The sequence below is a fragment of the Lagopus leucura genome, unplaced genomic scaffold, assembly GCF_019238085.1.
Source record: "Lagopus leucura isolate 7727_CA_CO unplaced genomic scaffold, USGS_WTPT01 Super-Scaffold_100001, whole genome shotgun sequence".
Classification (NCBI taxonomy): Eukaryota; Metazoa; Chordata; class Aves; order Galliformes; family Phasianidae; genus Lagopus; species Lagopus leucura.
The window spans coordinates 7645620-7671182 of NW_024962262.1; the positions used below are offsets into that span (position 1 = coordinate 7645620).

General features: G+C 34.5%; 1 protein-coding gene across 1 annotated transcript in view; it reads left to right on the forward strand.

Annotated features, from left to right (window-relative positions):
- NBEA (neurobeachin) overlaps positions 1-25563 on the forward strand; it is a 466212-nt gene that overhangs the window by 143069 nt on the left and 297580 nt on the right. The window contains exons 22-30 of the mRNA XM_042868525.1: positions 147-1166; positions 4982-5199; positions 6685-6838; positions 12055-12063; positions 14465-14645; positions 15663-15793; positions 17244-17351; positions 18891-19059; positions 20432-20527. Of these exons, the coding sequence (XP_042724459.1) occupies positions 147-1166; positions 4982-5199; positions 6685-6838; positions 12055-12063; positions 14465-14645; positions 15663-15793; positions 17244-17351; positions 18891-19059; positions 20432-20527 (2086 nt within the window). The remainder of the gene's footprint in view (positions 1-146; positions 1167-4981; positions 5200-6684; positions 6839-12054; positions 12064-14464; positions 14646-15662; positions 15794-17243; positions 17352-18890; positions 19060-20431; positions 20528-25563) is intronic.

Here is a 25563-nt window from a genome sequence, read left to right on the forward strand (position 1 = left end):
CTAGTAATGTATTAAGATTTAAAGTGATTTGGTGCCATCTGGTGGCTATCTCCATACATGTCAAGGTGGCGTTTGTAAGATTCTTGTTAATTTTTGTCCGGTGTGATACAGCATGTATTCATCCACATAATCTCTTCTTTCTTAAGGTCACATATGAGGCTCACAAGGAGTACCTCGCAAAAATGTATGAAGAGTATCAAAGGCAAGAGGAAGAAAACATAAAAAAGGGGAAGAAGGGTAATGTAAGCACTATCTCAGGTCTTTCATCTCAGACAACAGGAGCAAAAGGTGGAATGGAAATCCGAGAGATAGAAGACCTTTCACAAAGCCAAAGTCCAGAAAGTGAAACAGATTACCCTGTCAGTACTGATACGAGGGACTTGCTCATGGCTACAAAGGTGTCTGATGATGTACTTGGAAGTACTGAGAGACCAGGAGGAGGAGTGCATGTAGAAGTTCATGACCTTTTAGTTGATATAAAAGCTGAAAAGGTAGAAGCTACTGAAGTAAAACTTGATGATATGGATTTATCACCAGAGACACTAGTAACTGGAGAAAATGGTGCGCTTGTAGAAGTTGAATCACTTCTAGATAATGTATATAGTGCTGCTGTTGAGAAGCTCCAAAACAATGTTCATGGAAGTGTAGGTATTATTAAGAAGAATGAGGAAAAAGATAATGGTCCATTAATAACTCTGGCTGATGAGAAAGATGAACCTTCTACTAACAGTACCTCGTTTCTCTTTGACAAAATACCTAGTCAGGAGGAGAAACTTCTACCTGAACTTTCAAGTAATCATATTTCCATTCCTAATGTGCAAGACACACAGATGCATCTTGGTGTAAATGATGATTTGGGATTACTTGCACATATGACGGGTAGTGTAGATATAACATGTACTTCAAGTATAATAGAGGACAAGGAGTTCAAGATTCACACAACTTCAGATGGAATGAGTAGTATTTCTGAGAGGGAGTTGGCTTCATCATCTAAAGGATTAGAATATGCTGAAATGACTGCCACAACTCTTGAGACAGAATCTTCTGGTAGCAAAACTGTACCTAATGTTGATGCAGGAAGTATAATATCAGACACAGAAAGATCTGATGATGGTAAAGAAGCAGGAAAGGAGATACGGAAGATCCAGACCACTACCACAACCCAGGTAACTTTCAAGTGCTGCAGCTATATACATCACTTATAATCACTCTTCTTTACTTCTGAATACATTAGCAGTTTGAGGTCTGAGAGATTTTTGAAGTTTTTTGAAGTATGTTTCCTGCGTAATATGACAGGTGTCCATCCTGCAAGCCAATTTGCTTTGAAAATTTCTAAATTTCTTATCTTTTACATCTGAGTAAAAAAAAAAACTGTTGTGGTTATGCATGCTTTAATTAAAAATAAATAAATAAATAAGCTAAAAGAATCTCATCCACATCCGCTTCCCTTATTTTATGTAGACAGATTAACTATTGCTTATAGAAGTCTGTTTTAGGCCTCTTATTAGCATGTCTTATAAGATTAGAAATATCTCTATTTTGTTAAGGGATACACATAGAAGTTTTTCTTTCCTCTCACTGGACCATTCTCAGTGTAGTTTGTCTTTTATAGCACTTTAGTACAATTTCTCCTTCCTATACCGGAATGCTGCCATAAATATTCTCCACATTAAATCCGAGCAAAGAAAGGAGTTAATTTAGGGAAAGTTGAAGAAAAACTGTGATTTGAGCTCCAGACCAGAGATCATCACTAAAAGAAGAGATATGTACTTTCTTCTTAGGGATTCCTTCTGTTTCTGTAGAACAAAATTAATTTACATATTAGAACTGTTGATAGACTCTAGGAAGCAATCAAAGATTGCTTTTGAGAATGTTATTGAGTGAAAAACTTGATTATCTTAGCAAATTAACTATCTTACTTATAATGCCCATAATGCACAGCACTATTTTTCTTCTAGGATTTGAAACTGTGGAACAGCCATTACTTACAAAAACTGCTTTTCTTGGTGCTGTATAGTGTGTACCATAAAATCACAAAGTTTCAGAGTTGCACTGAAACTTATTACTGGTTACTCTGACTAGTGGGCCCTGAAGTCTCTCTCCTATGGAAATAACTTTTCTTCTGAACAGGAGAGCAGATAGAACTCAAAACTTTCCCTAGGTAGCAATTATAAGAAATGCATAGAGTTATTTTGTAAGCATTTTTCAAAATTATGAAATTCCTCATCACATCAGGGACAGAATATCAAGCACTGTGTAAATGTTTCTGTGTTTGGAAGCATTCTGTGTAATAAACAACAAGTCCTGAAAGCTCTCAATAGGAAAATTGATAGGAACTTATTTGTGGTCTTAAAATTAAGACTGTTAATAACATTCAAACTGATAAATGAGAGAGAATGGACAAGAACAAGAAAAAGGAGTGGATAGTTTTTTTTTTAAATGATTTTTTTTTTATTACAGAGTAAAAAGCAACTGAAAGCATTCATCTGCTATGCAGTGATATATACAAATAAACACTGAGTTAGTAAGATGTCTTTAATGATTTCATACTGCTGTCAAACATTCTGTTTGTGTATGACTGTTATGACTTATGACTATTCTGTCCTTTAGGCTCTTTGATAAATTCTGCCTACAGTACTTGAATTATAAAAACTCCTCAAGCCTTTAACTATATGTTAGGATTAAAAATTATATGTAAATCTTAATGAATTTTATAAAAACATTATAGGACATTATAAAAATATTATAGGATAGGAAAATGGAAATATTTTCAAATTGCCTCACCCTTACATTGACAGAAAATTCCTAACAGATCATTTGGATTTGCAAATTGTGTAGAAACTAAGTAAACGTCCAAAGCACAACTGTTAAACTTATTTACCTCATTTGATTCTCCATGTGTTACTTAAATTGCATTTATTTCCCAATAAATCCTTGATAAACTACAATGAATTTGTTTAAGCAAATAATACCTCTTTTATAGTTTTCTCAAAAAAAGTGTAATCACCAAAATTGTCATAATCTTTAAATCAGTTCTTTAAACATGTTTTGAAATACCCAATGAACTGTAAGGTGTCCATAGTTAAGTAATTTCTGTTTAAATGAAGTTAAAGGTTTGTGTTTTTTTTTTAAATACAAACATGTATTAAATATTGAAAATGGATTGGAAGTAGTTGTCTTTAAGGATCTGTTCCAACCTAAAGCATCCTATAATTCTACCCAAGGATTGTCATTTTCATAAGTAAAGAACAGTGATAAAATTACAGTTAGATTTGATTGCAGCATATATGAACACTTTAGCTTTGATTTCAACAGCTTTGAGACCTCTGAAAACACCATTTGGTTTGTTTTTAAGGCTGGCCACCCAAGTAGATAGTTGGTTTTCATGGTCGTTTGAGCACCACACATCAAAGATACTGTTGCAACTAAAGCACTATTGACTTGATAAAAAGCTACTCTGTTCTGGTATGATTATGATTCCATTATTGCAAGTGTCATGGAAAATGCATATAGTTGTATCTAAAAGGGAACAAGTGTTATGAGAATGCTATGCTAACTTAATTTTTTCTAAAAACATACCTACAATCAGTTCCCCGTCTTATCAGAATGTGGTAATCATGTCTTACTCAAATGAAGTGAAGGGAGGCAAAAAAATACCCAACGAACTAAAGATGGGATCTAACGCATATTTCAAAAAAGATTTAATGCTTCTATCAATGATAGAATCACAGAATCATAGAACTGCTCAGGTTGGAAAAAACCTTAAAGGTCATCAAGTCCAACCACAACCTAGCCATCCTACCCTACCGCTAACAATCCTCTTCTAAATCGTGTCCCTGAGCACCACATGCAAACGGTTTTTGAACACGTCCAGGAATGGTGACTCAACCACCTCCCTGGGCAGCCTATGCCAGTGCTTCACAACCCTTTCTGTAAAGAATTGTTTTCTGATATCCAACCTAAACTTACCCTGGTGCAACTTGAGGCCATTTCCCCTCGTCCTGTCACCTGTCACCAGTGAGAAGAGACCAGCCCCACTCTTGCTGCAATCACCTTTCAGGTATTTGAAGAGAGCAATAAGGTCTCCCCTCAGCCTCCTCTTCCCCAGATTAACAGCCCCAGTTCCTTCATTCAAATTGTAGGTCAAGTGTAAAAGAAAATAAAATAAACTTCCTTCCATGATCTAAGTTACGAAACAATAAAAATAGAATTGAAGACATACTATAGAAAAATAATTGAAAGGATTAAATTGTTAGCTAATTCTAAGAAAAAAGAAAAATTATTATTTGAAGATCATTCTAAGGAAAAAGAATAGAACATAAAAGCCACCATGATACAGATCCTAATAAGTCAACCTGAATGCAGGAAACAAAAGTCATAAAATCCACATCTTCTACCTGTTAGGAGAATCTCAAGAATGTCCTGAAGATCCATAAAACTGTTAAACTATTAGCAAAATGTAACAAAATTGTCAAAACTCTGTTTTGGAGAATAGATTTGATCCTCTGACGATTCTGCTAAAAATACCAGATGAATAAACTGGCTTTAGAAAATGATGAACTGTATGCATAAGTACACTGATATCTTGAATCCCAGCACTGTGTAGTTTTTTTCAAATTCTGAGCAAAATATTCAAGAAAAACTGTGCTAGCTGCATAAAAATAACAGTTGTTTCATATGACAGTTTTGTAACTGCTGACCTTGTACAGGCTGTATTTGGTCTTTTCTGTGATATTTCAAGTGAAGAATGTGAATAAAAAACGTCAGTGAATAGCTGAAAGGAAGGCAAGGTACGGCACTGCAATGCTGATTGATTTGGAGTAGCAGCTTTAGTAAATGATAGTACCTATGTTGAATTGTCAGTATCTGCTGTGGTATGGGCTTGAGTTCAGCATTAGCCTATCCTTTCTCACAGTCTGTAATCTATCCAAAAACTCATTACAGAAACATAACATGACTTCTGACCTTCTTGTTAATACAGGCGGTACAAGGTCGATCCGTCACCCAGCAAGACCGAGATTTACGTGTTGACTTGGGATTTCGAGGGATGCCAATGACAGAAGAGCAGCGGCGACAGTTTAGTCCAGGTCCACGCACAACTATGTTTCGTATTCCAGAGTTTAAATGGTCTCCCATGCACCAGCGTCTCCTGACAGACTTGCTTTTTGCACTAGAAACAGATGTACATGTTTGGAGAAGGTGAATGATTGATATTTAAATCCTGTTTTGTGTTTCTGTCAACAAGGAAAAATCAGATGTGTTGTAGAATGGATGTTACCATGATAATGGGAAAGGATAGAGTTGGCTTAAGCTGAAGTGCTTTTCTAAATCTTTTATCTACTCTTTTCACTCCTTCCCACCTTATAACATCTCCTTATCCATGGGTTCAGCATCCATTTGCTTCAGAGACTGTGTAATTCATATATACCTGACTAAACTGAGCTGCTGTCTCAGCATATGTTTAGCACTAGAGCTTCTCTACCTGCAAATCTTACAAATGAAAACTCTGTCCTATAAATTTTTCTAAGGGATCACCTTTTGTAGATGATAATTTTATTTTACGTGCCAGCTTCTGGTTGTAGTTAGTTTTTCTGATTATGTTACTTCTAATAACAAGTAGATGATTTTCTAGCTTTTTGCACACTTTATCAGAACTTGTTGTTACCAGTGCCCTTAAGTTGCCCTTAAGTATGGTAGACATTGTATAATCTCATTTCCAGAACAGAAAAGTTTACTTTATTTGTTGCAAAGCACCAATTTATATTGCATTTACTTTCTAGTTTGATTTACTGTTCTGTGGCAGTCGTTGGAGGATAAGCAATTTAATTTAATTTAAATTTTTTTTTTTAATATTTTTTTAATCCTTTGCTTATGTGACACTTGGAGGTGAACATTTTATTTTGCATATTTTCAATTGAAGTTTTTAATTTTTGTTTTCTGGCTGGCAAAAAGTTGTTTTGGAAAAAAACATAGTGTGAATAGATTCAGAATTCTTCAGTGTTTTCACACAACTTTTTATATTTTGGGGAGAACTGTTTCATGGGACAGTTTCTCACCAATTTGTTGTTGGCATTACAGGTAATAGCGTATCTGTCTTGCAAAGTTTTGTCTAATGCTAAATTTAATATTAGTTAATAAAGTTTATACTAGGTCAAAATATTACCAGATCATTGGTTTTCTGCCTTAAAGCACTGTCAGCAGGTTTCTTCAATCAATGATACTCTAATAAATTAGCCTTTTGAAATTACAGTTTAATAAAGTCATGATGAAAAGCTCCTGCCTAATTTCATTAGGTATTTTGAGGGCTACTTTAAATGGCACTGGTGCAGTATGTTGAACTCTGTTAATCAGCTGAATAATAACTTTCACACTGAAGAAACAGTCACGTTGCTTACAGTAGAACTGCTTCTGAATTAAAGTACTGCTTGATGGGAATAAAAGGTTTTGAGCCATTCTTCTCAGCTGTGTATCTGAAACAAATCCTAGTGTGAAATTAGGTACCAGTCAACTTGTCCATTAGTCTACAGCTGTTTATATTTTTGACAATGTGCATGGAAAATCTTGTAGATAAGGATCTCCTTTAATAACAGAGAAACATTTGTGTTCTGATTACAAAGAATAAGTTTGAACTTTCATTTCAATTATTTGGTTTTAATCTATCCTTTTGTGTTTGTGTTCTTGCAGTCACTCCACAAAGTCAGTGATGGACTTTGTCAATAGCAATGAAAATATTATTTTTGTACACAACACAATACACCTCATTTCCCAGATGGTTGACAATATTATTATTGCTTGTGGAGGAATTTTACCATTACTATCAGCAGCCACTTCCCCAACTGTAAGTACAATATTTCCACCTAGTGGTCATATTAAAAATCATTGTTAGTAATACAAACTACTGTTTGCAGCTGAATTTATTTCTCTAGGGAATCCTCTCCACTATCCACTAATTCCTTTCAAAAAATTGAAGTTTTTATTTGAAACTTTTAAGCTTCAATACATGGAGTGTTAATAGTTTTTTATCATAATTTTCACTTGAAATATTAATTTTATTAAGAGTGGTAGTACTAAGTAAGAATATTAATATTTCATATGTATTTAATATTTTATTTGAAAGAGAAGACCATTATTACTATGGTTATGAATCATGGCTACTCTTAAGAAAAGTCACAGTTCCTGATAGCTAGTCATTGATATTCGTAAACCTGTTTTGCATGGCCAACATATTTGCATGCCAAATGACACCAGAAGTCACCCCCTCACTACTTGCTCTTTACTTCTACCAGTAGTTACTGACCTTTCCTTTTTTTTTTTTTTAATTTTGTCTTGAAATAGTGATGTTTCTATCCACTGTTATGTTCTTACTAAGCTGTAAGTTCTTAGGTCGGCACAGCTCAGGCAGGTAGAGTTGCCTTATAAAATGCTTCATGAAAGATGAATTTTTTTTTAATATATATTGTATAATTGTCAGTAGTAATACAGTATTTGAATGTGATGTCATTTTTTTGCACATAATATCAGCTACTATCTCTTTCACACTAAATATGTTATCTGGAACATCCCATATCCATTTGCAGCTAGTACTGATCTTTGAAAGGGAAGAAAATAAACACAGGAGGAACAAAGATGTTTCTATGAAGTGGTTAGTAAGCACTGAGTGTTGCCAATGTAATTTTGCAACACAACCTTAATTTCTTGTTATAGTGATTCAGCAACAGAGATTACATTAACTCTCATATTTACTTCTTGTTAGGTGGCAAAAAAAAAAAAAAAAAAGTTTTGCATTATTTTAGTGAAGTATATGAATGTATTTATTAGCAACTGGTTGAACATCAACATGATTTTCATGGCTAAATGCTGTTTCTGTACTATCTTCATTGTTAACTAAAGAAATTACTTGCTATTAGCAAGAACACAAGACTCACAGGAAAAACTTCAGTCTGCTATCTGTTGTCAAATCACACTAAGATTGCTGAATAAAAGATTTTGCATGTGTTACCTTTTAAAGAAGTTGGCACACCTTGAGATGAAAATTGTTACTTTAGATAAAAGGACGTGGGGAGGTATTTTTGAAAATAAATTTTTAGGCAGCATTTGAAAGTGAAAATGTTTTCTTTGCCATCTTTTATATTAAAAATATAGATTAGGCAGGCACGGCATGAATTAGGCTGTAATTCCGTTGAATGGTCTCAGTGCTTTTAGGTTTTTGTCCTGGTTTATGCAAACTGCTTCTATAGAACAGTAATTTCACAATTCACTATTTAGTTTATTCTGGATAATGTGTCTGTGTATATATGCTGTACAGATTTATATACTACATAGCAATTTGTTAAAATAGTGGATGTTCTTATTGTCTTGCAACAATAACAGCGATTTTTATATATTATTTCTAGAAGAAGATTACATTTAGAAATTATTATTATTATGCATATATTTCTCCACTTCATGAGAATTCCATGTGTTACTTAAATGCTTAATTTAGCCATCTGTTTAGGATAGTAGAAGTAAATTGTGATATAAACTAGTTCACTGAAAGATCACTAGCTGGTTTTAAACTGAATTAATCCTAGTCCGTGAAATAAGAAATAAAATAAATAAAACTACTTTTTACCCAGTAATTGATATAATCGCAAACTAACCCGAGTCCAGAGAATTGTGGTCAGTGACTCAATGTCTGGATGGATATCAGTGATGAGGGGTGTCCCTCAGGGATCAGTGCTGGGACAAATACTCTTTACTGTCATCATTGGTGATGCTGACAGTGGGATCAAGTGCACCCTCAGCAAGTTTGCTGATGACTCCAAGCTGTGGGGTGTGGTTGACACCCCAGAGGAACCTAGGCAGGCTTGAACAGTGGGCCCAGGTGAACCTCACAAAGTCCATCAAATCCAAATGCAACGTCTTGCGCATGGGTCAAGGCAACTCCCATTACCAGTACAAGCTGGTGGATGGGAAGCTGGATATGAGCCAGAAATGTGCCCTTGCACTCCCAAAAAAACAACTGTATCCTGGGCTGCATCAAAAGAAGCATGGCTAGCAGGTTGATGGGGGTAATCCTGCCCATCTACTCTTTGCTGCTGAGGACTCACCTGGAGAACTGTGGCTAGATGTGGAGTCCTCAGTACACGAGAGCCATGGAGCTGTTGGAGCGCATCCAGAGGAGGGCCACAGAAATGTTCAGAGAGATGGAACACATCTCCTACGAGGACAGGCTAAGAGCTGGGGCTGCTCAGCCTGAAGAAGAGAAAGCTCTGAGGTGACCTGAGAACAGCCTTTCAGTATCTAAGGGGGACCTACAAGAGGAAGGATACAGAATCTTTAGCAGGGTCTGTGGTGATAGAACAAGGGGAAATGTCTTCAAGGCTTAAAGAGGGTAGATATCTTTGAGTATAGGAAAAAGTCTTTTACAGTGAGGGTGTTGAGACACTGGAACAGGCTGTCCAGTGATTCTGTGGTTGATGCCCCATTCCTAGTAACTTTCAAGGTGAGGCTGGATCAGGCCATGGACAACCTGATTTAGCTGTGCATGTCCCTGTTCATTGCAGAGGAGTTGGACTAGATGGCCTTCAAAGGTTCCTTCCAACCCTGAGGATTCTATGATTCTATGAACTTAACCTAGAAATAATTTACAGCTTAGATGATGATTTCATAGTCACATCCATCTAGAACAGAGCTTCTTCCATTTCATCCTACTACATTCCTTTTCCATTACTGCCTATCTATAAATGTTAGTGTGAAAGTGGATTCAATAATTGTGAGAGACACAAATAGCGCAGCACATCCTTGCTCTTTCTTTACTATCATGATAGTAACAAAGAGACTTGATGCTATGTTGGGTCTCTCCTGGATATGCATCATATCAATTAAAAGTTTCATACAGGTTCTCAGTCTTCTATTTCTTTTGTATCTTTGAGTTGATGTGGAGAAATTGGCAGATGCAGTGGCAAAGAAAATATTTCTTCTTAATCTTAAAGGGGCACAATAGTTCAGTGCTTGCAGTCAGTTACAAAAGATTATCTCACTGTCCTCCTCCCAAGAGCTGCTAATTGAAAGAGAGAAGTCTGAAACTAGTAGATTTATATAACTCTACATAAAAATAATAACCACGGCTTAACAGTGACATTTTCTGCCTGAGTAATTCGCAAGGGAGGAAAGACCAGAACTCTTTTTCCATCACCTACTGAAAGAATCACTGACTGACTGAGGTGAGAAGGGACCTCTGGAGGTCACCTGGCCCAGCCCCTACTGCAGCAAGGACACCCAGAGCAGGGTGCCCAGGGCCACATGAGTTGGCTCTGGAAGATCTCCAAGAAGGAGATTCCACAGCCTCCTGGCAGCCTGTGCCAGTGGTCCATCATCTGCACAGCACAGAAAGGTAATGCTAAGAGAGGTGCTCCATTGCCTACATCATCTTCATGTGCCTTTGTTGGGTTCTTTCCTGCATGGAGGAGCCAAAAAATGGATACGTGACTCCAGGTTGTGCTATTCAGGCAACAATCTTCCTGCATTTAGTCTCAGTGCTTGGGCCATCTTCAGCTGCTAAAATCATCCAGAATATTTTTGAGTGTATCCTAAGATAGGTCATGCATTTGCATGGAAATTTTTCTGTAATTCATTATAAACTATTCTTACATTTCTGTATCTCCCTCGCTTTCAGTTACGTACTTCCTCTATCTCGGAGTCTATGCAATGACTGGCTTCATCTGCTGTTGTTTTTAAAGGGATGTGAATTATACATGTGAACTGAAATTAAATGAAGGCAAACATTAACAAAAAGTATAGCCAGTTTTGTTGCTTTGCAGTATAAACTAGAGTATGTTCTACTGTAGATTCCACATGTCTTGCTTACTGAATTGGAGCATATTAGAGAGAGATGATAAAATATAAAATGATGATTAGTTGTTTCTTTGCTTTTGTGAGGGTGTTCTTTGAGGGTTATTTTTAATTACAGCTGTAAGGGAGACATTCTTAAGATGGCGTCCAAGTGTTAAGTAGGCATATTTGAGATCTTTAATGAAGAGGGTTTGCAGAAGATGGTTTCTGTTAATAGCAGCTTACTGCAGGAAGATAAATTTTGTGTACAAATTAGAAATTTGAAGCAATCATTGCTTACAACAAGAATAACAGTTCTGACAAGGATTCAAGGAATACGGCAGAAGAAATACAACTGTGGAGCTGAAGTAACTATGACAACTGAGAGTAAATTTCCAGACCACTTGAAATTATTTTTTTTCCAATTTATTCCAAAAAGTCTGGAGTTTGTTTCTTTTTTCAAACACAATTAGAGAAAGCTTAAGGATGACTTCCTAGCAAAAATAAAGTGCTTGTACCCAAAACTGAAGCATAAAAAAGTTAACGTATTAGCTCAGTTCTAAAGATTGGAATTTGAAGACTAACTCAGTCTTGAGGCTTGGTAAATTTTTAATGTTTTGTAGTTCAAAAGCGTTCACTTATCCACTGTTGTGTTGGTTTAAATTGAAGAAATTAGACCCAAGCATTATATATATATATATCTATGTATGTATGTATATATATTAATTGAACTGTCTTGCATTGCTTCAAAGGAAGGAGCTTTATGCATGAACCAGTTTGCTTTTTGTGATTTATGATTATTTTGTCAGAGCATTTTATACTTGCCTCCTCATACAAAGATTAACTACTTTATTACATTTCAGTTGAATGGGTTGTTGTAAAACGCTCATTTTATTTCTATATAATCAGTGAAAACATTATTTTCATTCACATTGCTTCTTAAAATTACTCTGTATATATAATATATAAAATACATTGGTTTAGAAGAACCAGTGTTTACATGAAATCTGTAATAATGCAAGATTTACAGTTTTTCTTTTCTTGTACACAGCTATCTATAGTATTTATTTTCAAATGCAGAACTGAAATTTTATGCTGTTTTAATTATAAATCAAACAAATGTATAATTCCAAGATACTAATTTGTTTCAATTTTGCATTGTATATTTTTAGTTAACTTAAATAATTTTCTTTTTCTTTTATTGTTGTGATCTGTTGTCTGTTTTGTCTGTTGCATGTCCAGGGTTCTAAGGTTAGTATTGCCACTGTAAGTTTCAGTTTTTGCACTTTTAAAACTAGCTTGGTTTTAATCATTTAGCATTTTGGCTTCTTTTATTGTTATTTTCCTATGTCATGTAGTAGGATGTAAGAATATATTGTCTGTATTTATTAATTTCTCCTAACACGTTTCCATTCAGTAGCTTAACGCATTGTCATGTATGGCAATTAGGTTAGCTAGAGCACCAAACAAAGGAAGATCTCTGAGCTAATGGAAGTTATAAACGTGATTCTCAGTAGAAAAAAAATCTTTAGGCCCTGAACGTGTGATTGTGCGGGAAACTTGTTATTGCTCTTTAACTATCCTGTGTAGACATGAGGTGGTGATAAGTTCCCTTTCTTAAGTCTTCCTAAGCTACTCCAATCTAAAATATTGCTAGTACCTGAAGGCAGCTTGATAACAGTTGAACTTATTTTACATGTTATTAGAATATCAGTGTACTGTTTTAATAAGTAGAGCTAATAGTACGTTTTTCTGCAAAAAGACTGTTAGTTTTTTAATTTTCTTCTCTATGTATATATCCAACAAAATTTTGGAGAAATTTTAAAAAAGATTTTTCTTCAGTTAAATGTTTTCAAAAATCTTGTTAAAACACACATATATATATATATATATATATATATATATATATATGAATGTTTTTAAAATGAATTCATTTCATACCTTGCAAGCGATATACTAAGATCTTTTAATATACTGAGATACTTTTAAGATCACAATTGATAAAATACAGTTAAAATGAGAAAAATCAACAACAGGCACTCAGCTGGTTCCTAGCAAACCTGATGTTATTTGAAGCATGAGTTTAAAGTTCGAGTTTCTGTAACCACCCATGATTCTTTTTCTAGCAGACTGTTATAGCTATAGATTTTTTTCAGATCTATTTTCTGTGAATGAGTGCTTTTAAAAACAACGTTCCAGTCTCTTACAAAAAACAGTAACTTATTTTTCCAGAATGTCGGAATACAGTGCACACCAAGGAGGGAGACCTGGATAAAGGAGAGTGACTGGAAATAGTTCTGGGAGCTGTCACTTTACCATTTGTGTGATTTCATTGGGCAGATCAGACAGATGACAGCATTTCCCAAATCACTCCTGTAACAGACATGTTACATCCTTAGGAGAAATTAAATGAAGTGTTATCTATCATTGTGATGACACATGCCATGTAATATCCAACATGTTTAAAAACATTTTTTCCTTAATACTGTTTGGCACAGTTTGCCGTCTTCATGTTATACTCTAAGCTGTTCTAAAAAGTAGCTCATATATAAGTATAGCAATTTTTTAGAAATACTTCTTTTCCTTCTGAAATGGCCCTAATGGCATAAAATGTGTGTTGTATTTCTCTCATATGTGCTTCTAAGCAAGTGCAGCAAAAGTGGCAAACACAACAGAAGTGATGCCTTTCCAAGTGACCAAACTGTATTTAAAAAAGCCATGCAATCTGAAATCTTCATGGCAATCAAGAAGAATATGCCATCTGCAGACAATTTTTAAGATACTGTTTAGATGTATCAATGTGGACGATGTCGATCACTAAATCCGGTTTTCAATTCTTTTGTTAATTAAACTTAGTGTTTGCTCACTCATCTGCACTGTTAGACATCTGAATGCTTTTTGAAAACATGGCTCTAGATATCAAAATATCTTCTTGGAGAAAAACATGACCCCTTTTTAGATTTCAGAAATAAAGAGCTCATTCAGCTGTGGGTTTCCATTAAGGAGAATATACCACTACGTTAGAAAAAAAAAGGTCTTTTTCTGGGAAATGTGAGCTGCATGCCATGTACCTGGTCACATTTTCACTCCCTCCCCATTGCTGTAGTGAGGGAGCAAACCATCCCTTTTCAATTCCAGGAGTATTGATATGGTTCTGATAATACAATAGTAAGTGTTTCCTGGAAAGAATCAGTTCATGGAAGCAGAGCAGAACTGCACACTGTTTTCCAGCTCTCCAGTCCTCACATTTACTTGTGTGTCTAAAGGACTACAGAAGCTATGCGGACTTCATTTAATGTGTTACCTGCCAGGTTGGTTAGCCTACAGAAGAATGGAAGTGTATCTTGCACCTCTGCCTAGTTTTAGTATCTGGCCACATTTTGTCTTTATGTAATTGCTAATAGCTTTCCCATTTATCTTAGACTAAGTATTACTTGTTAGAATATGTTAATCTAAATAATTTTCTCATTCTTCATTTTATCTCACTTTGAATTTCACTCACAATTTACATTAATGGTAATAATGGGAGATTTTAAAAATAACTTTCAATGCATTTATCAGTAAGTGTAACAATTTAGATTTGTACACGTATACACCGTCGTCATATTTCAGTTGTGTTCAATCTGTTTAATTCAATTATCTCCTTTTAAAGACTGAACTGGAAAATATTGAAGTGACACAAGGAATGTCAGCAGAGACAGCAGTAACGTTTCTCAGCCGTCTGATGGCAATGGTTGACGTTCTAGTATTTGCCAGTTCTCTAAATTTTAGTGAGATTGAAGCTGAAAAAAACATGTCTTCTGGAGGTCTAATGCGACAGTGCCTGAGGCTGGGTAAGTCTGCAGACAGTGCGTATTAAATAATTACTTACAGATCAGTGAGCTCAAGCTAGATCAAATGGTGACACACGTCACTATTGTACTGACTGTGATGTGATGAAACAAAAGTACCTGTTCTTGCTGATTTGTTACTGTTTCAAGGTTGGTTCATATCAGGCACAAAAGTGTATTGAAATGGCACATCTGAAATTGTTCATTCCTTTATACAGGCTGTGTACATTTTTAAGGAGTAAAAATATAAAATAAAGTGCATTGTGAAAAAATGTTTTTGCTAACTGTTTTGCTGCGTACCTACTGAGGCCTTATCCAAGTCTCTGTAGGTTTGGAAGACTGGTTCAAGGCTACGTGAAATTAAAAGCTTGAGATGCTTATACAGGCTGCAGATCTTAATATGTATTGCAACAGCCTAGCATCTGTCTTCACTATTTACCATTTGCTATATGCTGTTACAGTTAATCTGGGAAATTTAAAATTTTCTGAATAATTCCATTTATTATTATTATGTCAGTTTGTCCTGGTGAAAATTAAATTTTGACTATCATCTGACACTGTTTCTTTAATATTGTGCCCCTACGTACTTTTTCATCTGTCAAATGCTGAATAATCTTTAGACTTGGATTTTGTCCTTTTATTAATCATATAACTTACTAAGTCTTGACAATTACCTTGTTACTGATAAAAAGCCTTGTGGTTTATTCTCATTGATTCCAGCTGCCCACAAACTCATTCAGATTTTAAGTATTGATAATTGATCAATAACATATGACAGCTCCAATTTAGAGACTATTCATTTTCAAATTTTAATATAGTGATAGGGCAGTTAAATAAAGCATTAGAAAGGACGAAACAAGTAAGTCACTGTTAATGTTTTCTTAGTATAAATACCGTCAAATGTGAGAACTGCTGCAGTTACTATTTGGAGGTGTTTATTGGCATATACTGACTACTAATTAATATTAGGAAAATAATTGAGAAATATTCTAACTCGTGACATTTTCATAACTTTTTTAGTTTGTTGCGTGGCTGTGAGAAACTGTTTAGAATGTCGGCAAAGACAGAGAGAGAGAGTGAACAAGACTTCACTAATCAGCAGTAAAGCTCAGGATGCTCTTCAGAGTGTAACTGCTTCAGCAGCAACCAAGGTAATCCACTCTTCTTACCAGCAGCATTGACAAGACTGTACCACTTCTTTTTATGATCATAAAATAATTATAACTGCCTTCTTAAGTATTTGGCAAAAGCTTTGGCAAAGTAGCTTTTTGCTCTTAACTGACTTTAAGTGAAGGTATGTTTTGGTATTCCTTTGAAACAAGTGAATGTTAATGCAGTGGTATACTGGAACATTTTTAATGAGCTTTACCACTCCCACTTTTTTTGACTTCAAAAATCAAGTTCCCTTCCTCACATCTCTCCTATGTATCTGCTCAGCCATTTCTTAATCTCTCAAAGCATTTGCAGTTATGATAAGTTTTGCAGTCACATCTGTCACTGGAACGTCTTGGTCCCAGTAAAATCCACAGACCTATGCACGTACAATATAGATCAGTGTTTTCTTTTTGACTGAATGAAACTTAATAACTAATTACAGATTCATTGATTATTTTTTTTTAAACTTGTTAACAACTTTGAGAGTTTGTGAATCTTTTTTGTGAGACTAAAATCGTAAGCAATTTAATATAGCCCATGACTAATATATGACATTTTAGCTGACAAAACAGATTCTTGTTTTAATTTCATTGAATTATAGAATCATTTGAATTGGAAGGGACCTTTAAAGGTCATCTAGTCCAACTCCCCGCAATGAGCAGGGACACCTCCAGCTCCATCAGGTGCTCAGAGCCTCATCCAGCCTGACCTGGGGTGTCTCCAGGGATGGGGCATCCACCACCTCTCAGGATAGTGTGTGCCAGTGTCTCACCACTCTTACTGTAAACAACATTTCCCATATAACCTATCTATTTCTCCCTTCTTTGAGCTTGAAACCATTTCCCCTGTCCTTTCGCAACAGGATTTTCATTAGTAACTAGCGGTTTTTCTTCTCTATTTCCAAATAGCATTTACAAACTCAGCTATGTTCACGATGTTATTTCATTAAATCTCACAAAAAATGATATTTTTCACTTTTTCATATTTCATTGCCTTTGCAATAATTGGAATTATTCTGTGAACAGCTATAATAATTATCAGTAAAACTAAGAGAAAATCTTGTTTGAGAATATTTCTGCTCATGGTTTTTAAATTTAAGACATGCAAAAAATGATTTGCTGTTATGAAGCAACTATAATCTGAAATCACCTTATGTGTGCACATTATTATCTTAATTTTGCAAAGCATACCGTTCTGACGTACTGAGATAATTTAACAGGTTTTATCTAAATAATTAGGAATATGACGGTAATTCAAAGCATTGCTTTATTTGTGGAAGCCTTGTCCAATAGTGAGAACACACTGCTATTGAGAGCAAACAAGCATCTAAGATGAGCAGTGGTATCTGCAAATGTCGTCAAATTAAGGTTCTAACAGAAATGCTTTGAATTAAGACATTTGGGAAAGAAAGAAAAATAAAAAATCTCATAACATTTCTATTTGTAGACTCCCCTTGAAAACGTCCCTGGCAATCTTTCTCCCATAAAAGACCCTGATCGGCTTCTTCAGGATGTTGATATCAATCGTCTACGAGCAGTTGTTTTTCGTGATGTGGTGAGTAATAAATAGGCTCTGCACTTCTTTCTTCTTCAAAATTGTCACTTAAATTTTCAAAGATTTTCACTGTTCCAAAATTAAAAATATTCTTTATTTGTTACACTGTATGTATTATCAGCAAACCATTTGCTCACGTCTTTGTTACCGCCAGCCTCTTTCTGTACTTTAAAATAATATTGAGATTAGTACAAAATTTCATTTTGGAGTTAGACTTGATCTTACATTAGTCAAATAGCCACAACTAAAACAAAACATGTCTCCCCTAAATTAAAACTGTATTACTGAAAAATGTCAGCTATTTTTCAGTAGGAGGAAGAATTATTATATGCATTACAGAACTGCAACAAATTCATTTTTAAAGCCAATTTTTACATTTGCTGAATCTGAATATATGTATTATATACAGATGTATAAAAAAGTCAGATAACAGCAGCTTTTTTACCATGAAACTTTGCCACAACTTTGTTTTTGAAGGCTGTGCAACTGAACTTATTATATATATACAAATAAATTAAAAAACAAACAAAGAAACTTCTCCAGCCTGAATTTGAGCAGATTGAGAATGGAATCTAGGAATAGTTTTCAGCCGAAGAAAGTTGAACTTGAAACAAAAGCATTTATCTGCCAAGATGATCTCACCATCTTGAAAGAATGAGGTTGAATTTGTGTGATGTTCACCTGACATCTTTTCTTACCTAGAGAAGAGAGCAGAGGAAACTTTTTTCTGACAGATCTGTGAGAGAATTTACAGCTATTTTAAGGGTTGCAGTGACGTGTGACCAAATTAAACACCCATGATAAAAGACTTCTCAGATGATGTAAAGTGGGTTGGGATCAAGTAAGGTCATACCCTAGCAATAGGTAATGGCCATACAACAGCAGACTGCATTGGGGTAGGTGGAAAAGAAAAGCAGCAAAGGAGTTCTGGTCCTGGTATTTATATTTACATAGAACCCTGGAAATCTGGGCTTGCTGCTGATAACAATCCTGTTGAAGAATTCAGAAAATATGAGCTGGAGTTTATATTTATTGCTGGAAAGAAGACCATGGTCATAGTCTTCATGTTTTTACCAGATATGTTATGCCCTCATATGTACCCACTGTTAGTTGGTAAAGCATCAACAAGCTTAATTTTCCCCTTCAGCAGTGCCCCTTAACTTTTTGCAGCAGGACCAAGAGTCCAAAAGATTTACCCCAACGTTCTTGGGGTATCAGAAGTCAATTGCCGTTACTCTTGAGAAGAATTAAGAGCATCCTCAAAGAAGAATAAATCCTTTAGTATGAAAACCCCACTGACTTCACTGTTTTGGAGATTTGAGTAGGTTTCAAATTACCTGTAAGATTAAACACTTAATACATGTTGTGTGCATATTACTTCACTGGAAGTTCATTAAATCTATTTAATCCATCTCTTACTATGTTAACAGATGTAACATTTCGGAAGGGTATTTTTTTATAAAGCTTTTAGATGATCTTCAGTGAAAATTCAGTGGAAATGTACAGTATTATAGAACTCCTCCTTTTTCTCTAACGCAGGACGACAGCAAACAGGCTCAGTTCTTAGCTTTGGCAGTAGTCTACTTTATTTCAGTTCTGATGGTCTCCAAATACCGTGATATACTAGAACCACAACGAGAAACAGCAAGATCTGGGAGCCAGGCAGGTAGAAATATCAGACAAGAAATAAATTCACCAACAAGTACAGGTACATTTGTTTTCTTTTAATGTTCTTTCTCATTTTCCTGTTTAGATACTTTAGAACTGTAGTTATATTACTGCAAACAATTTTCAAACACTTTAAAATTACAATAGAGAATTACATGCTACTTTGTTTCTCTAAAATGATTTGATTCTTTAATGTATGTTAGCTGATTTCACTTATTCTATGTATTTTCTTATAGAGTATAACTAGTTTTCATTTGCATATTGCTTTTTTATGCTTTCATTTCTTTAATTTGTATGTTAAAAAAAAGTGTCTGATGGGGCTAAATCTGTAATAGTTGGTAGTTGATAGTTGATGACAAATTCTTTGTCATTTGTTAGTAAGAGCACATATCTTTAACTGTCTACAATGAAATGTGTAAAGTCCAAACAGGTTTTTGCAAATATAAATGTGAACTCTATTAGTTTGAATGAGTGTGCTTCTGAAGGGTGAAGAGTGGTGATGATGGGCTCCTTGCAGTCCACTGTGTTGGTGCCTGTATTTAGAAGGCTACTGAAAGAGTATCAGAAAAAAGGAATCATTTCTATTGCCTTCCTTGATCTGTTTGTGATTTTTCATTAGTAGTGTTATTTTCACTGGCCTTCTTCAGCCTGAGTGGAAGGGAGCCTGGCAGCTGTCAGAGCCCAACAGAAATTAGAGATCCAAACTTTCAAATACTTTACACTATCAGTTCAGTAGGTTTTTCAGAACCCATGGGATTGTTTATAACTGTGCCTTCTGTGCTAAAAATGCTGAAAACAATAATTGAACTTGTCTTTGAAGCTCTTCACGTATGTTTTTCTTCGTGTATTAAATTTTAATTACTTTCATCATTTATGGAGTTTCTAATGTTCATTCTTCTTAGAATGTATGTTCCAGTTTATGTTACATTTATGTTAATTCATTGTTTTCTGATTAATCATTATGTTTTAATTTACCACTTATACATTGTTTTTGAAGTTCACGTGCTTAAGGGCTTTCCATTTTGAATATAATACATGAACATATAATACATAGACAATTGTGAGAAATCATCATTTTTGTGCTTTTCTGTTTATGTTATGGTTCTGCAATAAAAAGCTGCTAGCTTTTGTGAACTTTTTTACTCATAACTGTCTTCTCTGTATGTGCTGTGCATATATGTCTGTTTTTTTCTCCCATGTAATGTTGCTTTTTGAAGTGCCCTAATAATAGGTACGCTGTTTCCTATCTCTTGACACAGAACTTGTTTTCTTCCTTTAGAAATGCATTTTCTGTTGATAATACCAGATTTGCATGTTTCAATGAGATAGGATTTCTGTCATGGATCCACAGTGGACCAGGCCACACATGAATACTAGCTGGCTCACATTTGATTCCATGATTTTCTCCACAGTTGTGGTCATACCATCTATCCCTCACCCAAGTTTGAACCATGGATTCCTTGCCAAGTTAATTCCTGAGCAGAGCTTTGCCCACTCATTTTACAAAGGTAATATTAACATCATCTCCTAACCTGTTTGGGTGTTCTTATTTAATGTAATGTAATTCAAGAAATAACTGTGATGTAATTGTTGATAAATAAATATACGCCTCAGGTTACATGGAGATCAGACCTGATGACACCTTCAAAACTTTAACTACATTTCTCTAGGAAACCTTTTTCCCATTTTTGCTGCAATTTATTAACTTTACATCCTATGAACTAAATTTTTTAAAAAGAGCAGTGAGGAGGAGAAAGTGGATTTTGAAAATTCGACATACCTTTTGTTTCTGCTTATACTGCTACAATATGATTAAGTCCTTAAAAACCAAGTCAGGCCTATTCTAAAACTGCTGCATACCACATAAAGTATGTAGAGCTTTTGCAGTAGCATCTTTCCCCATATGTTTTCCTGTTCTTTTTCTGCCTTTCTTGCCTTTTTTTTTTTCTTGCCTTCTTGATGGTATGTAAAGCTTTGATATTGTATGTACTGTGAATTATTTTATGCTTGTAAGTTAATGTGCTGTGCTGTGCTTTTCTTGAAAGAGACTGCTTCTGTACCAGAACAGCTATTATATGTTTTGGGCTTGTTTTTGTTTGTTTGTTTGTTTCAAATGGTACAATACAATGCAGGGAACATGTTTTTCAAATGTCATTATTTGAAACAATATGATATCTGACTGTAACTTTAGCAAAGTTTGCATGTTTATTTTCCCATTTATTTGCACGTACTGTGAGTAAATAAATGTGTAGGTTAAAAATCTGAGGAAAATGTTCATGGTGTAATTTTGCAAAATCTCAATGGGTAAAAATATTGACTTATAAAAAGCTGAGGAGATTTAAAATTGCATCCTGTCTATGAACAGAAATTGTTAACTTCTCACTTTACTAATAATGTAATTTATGTTATGTATATCATATTCTGTTCTGGAAACTTTATGTCAAAATTTTCATTAGAGCAAATTAAACAATTACTGTGTTAATCTAGCATTTCTTAAATTTCCACAGATACATGTATGTATATTATACACTGCTTTAAATTCTAGTAAGTAAGAGTTTGTGATTTTGATTTAAAAATCTACTGTCCACTACATAAAGGAAAAAAATATCTATTTTTTCCATTTCAGCTTGCTTATGTCATATTCTTTGTCGTGTCATATTTATATGGGTATGATTCAATACATCACTGATGATATTGCAGAATAATACCCTGTAACAGCTAAATCCTGCTGTCTCATCTCCTTTTGCCTTTAGAACACGTTCCTGAGCAGCAGTCATAGGATATTTTATTTTGGTTACCTTTTGCTTGAAAATTGGAATTATTTAGAATGCCTCAAAGCCTACAGTTATTAAAAAGAATTAAAGTTAAATTTAATACAATTTTAAAAACATTTGCAAAATAGGTATTATATTGCTATTTGTACAAAGCTTGATATTTGAAATAATGAGAGGCAAAAGAAGGATAAACAGTTTTTCTTCTCATCTATATGACATAAATTAGATGAACAAAATCAGAACAAAATGTCTAAAAATAGTCTTTCAGAATGGAGGAGGCATACAAAGTCACCAAAATAATTCAGACAAAGCTTTTTTATTTAGGGATGTATCCTCCATACTATTGCTCATAGTACTTTACCTCAAATTCAAGTGAAATAGTTTTGTTTTGGGTTAGTTCTTTTAAAGGTTCAATAGAGCTACAGAAAAAGCGTAAGTGAGATAAAGAAGAAACTGTACTGAAGAATTTGGCTTTAAGATCAAATGATTTGGTAAAGGAAATGTTACCTGTAGCTAGTTATTTTACCTGTTGATGTCACTGTATCCTTCAAGATCTCAATCTACAGGGTCTCAACCTCTTATACCCAACTGCTTATTAATCTCTAAACTGCACATGCCATTACAGAAGAAAAGTTTCTGCCTTTTAAATTCTGGACACAGTCCCTCAGTCCTGAAGAACATTAGCAGGAACTGAAAAGAAAAAAAAAAATAAATGCCAACACTGTCAGAAGAGGCTTAAAGTCAAAACCTATTTTGTCATTTCAAGAATTTTTCGTTCCAGTGGCTTAGCCAATCAGTTTATTTTTATTGATGTGACATACTTCCAGACTTCAGCAGCAAACATGTAAGACATGAAAATTACCACATAAAGTACAGTTACATTTTAAGATAACTCAACATATTATAAAGCAATTATTTTTATTATTTAAAAGTCCATATATGTTTTTAAAGCCAAATCTTTTATATTAAAATGTGAATAAAAATTCAGTTGTTATGTGGAAATAAAGCGTCTATATTTTGTTCATTCTGGATGACACCAATTGGATATAAAGTTCTTTGTCAGTTCAATATAGCAAATTGTATTATTATTGTTAGAACTGTACAAGAGTTTTTTGTGATAGATCTTTATGAACTTGGGAAGACTGATCAGCTGCTTAAAGGAAAATGATTTTTGGTAGATGGAATCTATTTATAAGACCAGAAAACTTGAGGGGTGAGTAGAATAGGAATATCAGTGGCATTTGAATAAGAGAATGAAGTTCTTTTTAGTGATGTTTTTTTCTTTTTAATGTACAGTTGGCATTATCTTTTATTAAAACATATCTGAGGCTATGTGAGACCATACTTATCTCAAGGACATTACAGTGTGTGATTAGCAATATGCTTCTTACTTGTAACTGCAGTTGGCATCAAGCAAAGGTACTGGGAATTCTAAAGAACATTGTACTTGATGCTGAACGTTTCATTTCTCATCATTAATAGATGCTGGCCTCCCAGTTTATACATGATTTTATAGATAAATAAAATGTAGAATTTACTAAAAAGAATTTAAAACATCTTTTGCATGGATATATATTCTATCTATAAATGTTCGTATGCATTAAAATAAGAATGTTTTTGGTTTGTGAACCAAGTATTTTTGACAAGGTATATGTTATGTTATACTGCTTTAAGGAGAAAGGGCACACCCAGGAAGAAGAAGAAAAAAAAATAATTCAATGATGTCCACTCTACCATTATGTCATTGTGTTCAATGGCAACCACTTAACATTAAAAAAGTTTAATTTGTTATGATGTGCTGTTCTGCTATATTTTTGTCAGAAAAAAAAGTCTCTTTTTGTAGATTTATTCTTTGCCGTATGTTTGTCTCAAATGCTTGCATTTCTCCTGTAGGTTGCTGATAAATACAAAGGATCTATAATATTTCTAAAACAAACATTGTAGAGTTCAACAAAGTAAAACTTGTAAAACAAAAGCAAGCTCCTCCTTTTCTTTTTAGGTCACACATATATGCATTAAGAGTCAAAAGCAACCCTCCTTAGCTCAGATTACTGAACTTCATAACTTCAGATTTTTAAATAAAATCTGAAATATAAATACATTAATTTCCAAAGCTTTTAAATGGAACTTAATAAAGCACCTTGACTTACAGTGGTAATCTTCACAAAGGTAGCATGGCATAGCTCAGAAAGTTCTATGAATAAGTTTGCAGGCTTATTCCACCTGCTGCTTCGATTGTCAGATACTGAGTAATTCCTTCAGGAATATCATCAAAGAAAAAGACATAAAACACACACACAACCCTTTCTCTTGCCTTACTTATTCTGCAACATGTTCATACATCATGTTATTCATGGCTGGATGCCAATCGCATAAATGAAGAGCTCATATGATTCTAATGCTGACAGCGTGGCAAGTTGTCAGTCAAAGACAAATGCTTGTAAGGATACTCTGGAGAAAACTTAGACTCTCTCATCTTTTCAAAGATACATTGCCTGTTTACTGCTCCCCCTTGAAGTTCAGAACCAGTTAAGACAGATCTTGGGCAAGCAGGATGTTTCCTGAAGCACAGAAGTCAACTAATTTGCAAGCCTTTCTTGCATACCTTTCTTCCTATGTGCTCTGTAGTTCCCTAATAAAGTGAAGTCAGGTGAATCTGTAAAACCAGTCCACAGCTATTCAGGACAATCTGAGCAACTATTCTAGAGAAATTTATTATTACAGTTTCAAATTAAAAAAAGGCAGATCAGAACTATTCTCTTGCTTCTGAAAGATGTCTAAGAAACATAGTCCAAAAACATTAAGCATTGCCAGTATTTCTTCTTTCTGTTCACAATATCAAGGAATTGGGATGTATTAGACTTGGAATGTTACAGCAGTTCCTCTATATTTCAAGATATAGACTTTGGATTGACTGATATTGAAATGTAAGAACTTGTTGAGTGACCTAGAATATTCCTTGGTCTGCAGACAGGTTCATCATCAGACTTTTTGGTTCATCAGATTTCTCCAATTGACTATGATTAAACGAAGTTATATAATTAAAATATGGAACTACTAAAAATGGGTATAGCATTAAAAAAATCTTTTCTATTAAGGGATTGTTTTCACCTGACTAATTAATGATGATAGAAATCTTTGTATGAGATTCTCAGTATTTCACGTCTGTCAGTATTGCAGTATGATTTAAAGCTCAGCACAACATTTTCTTTGTATCTAGACATCATCTGCCATATGATTTGTACTCCCTGAAAAACGTTTCTCTTTTTCCAGTATTGTCATAATTTTTGTCTTCTCTCACACATCTGGAAAGTGTGGAAGTCAAGAGTGGAAAATTGAGAGTAGCCCTTCCTCTTGCCAGACAGAGGGTAATCAGTGCATATTTTTAGAGCAGAAATATCGTATCAGTGAACAAGACATGGAAAAATAGAGGAGCATTGTGTTCTTATTTAGAGCAGCTAATCAGCCTTGTTATATAAAAGAAATTAGCCTCTTCAAGCCATTGCTATGAATTTGAAGGAGTTTTGGTTATGGTGGTCAGGATCACTAAGATGAGTTTTCTCAACTCTGGTCATTGTCAAAGCTGTCCTCGCTTACATTGCAGATCTGTTAGACTATTGTTTTCAACAGTACTTCCATGTCTCCAGCAGTGGAAATGTGCGAATGATGTTTTTGTGCACATCAGCTGGCAGACTGTAAGTTCCTGAGAACACCACTAATACTAAGCAAATGATGAAAAAAAAAAAAAAAAAAAAAAAAAAAAAAAAAAA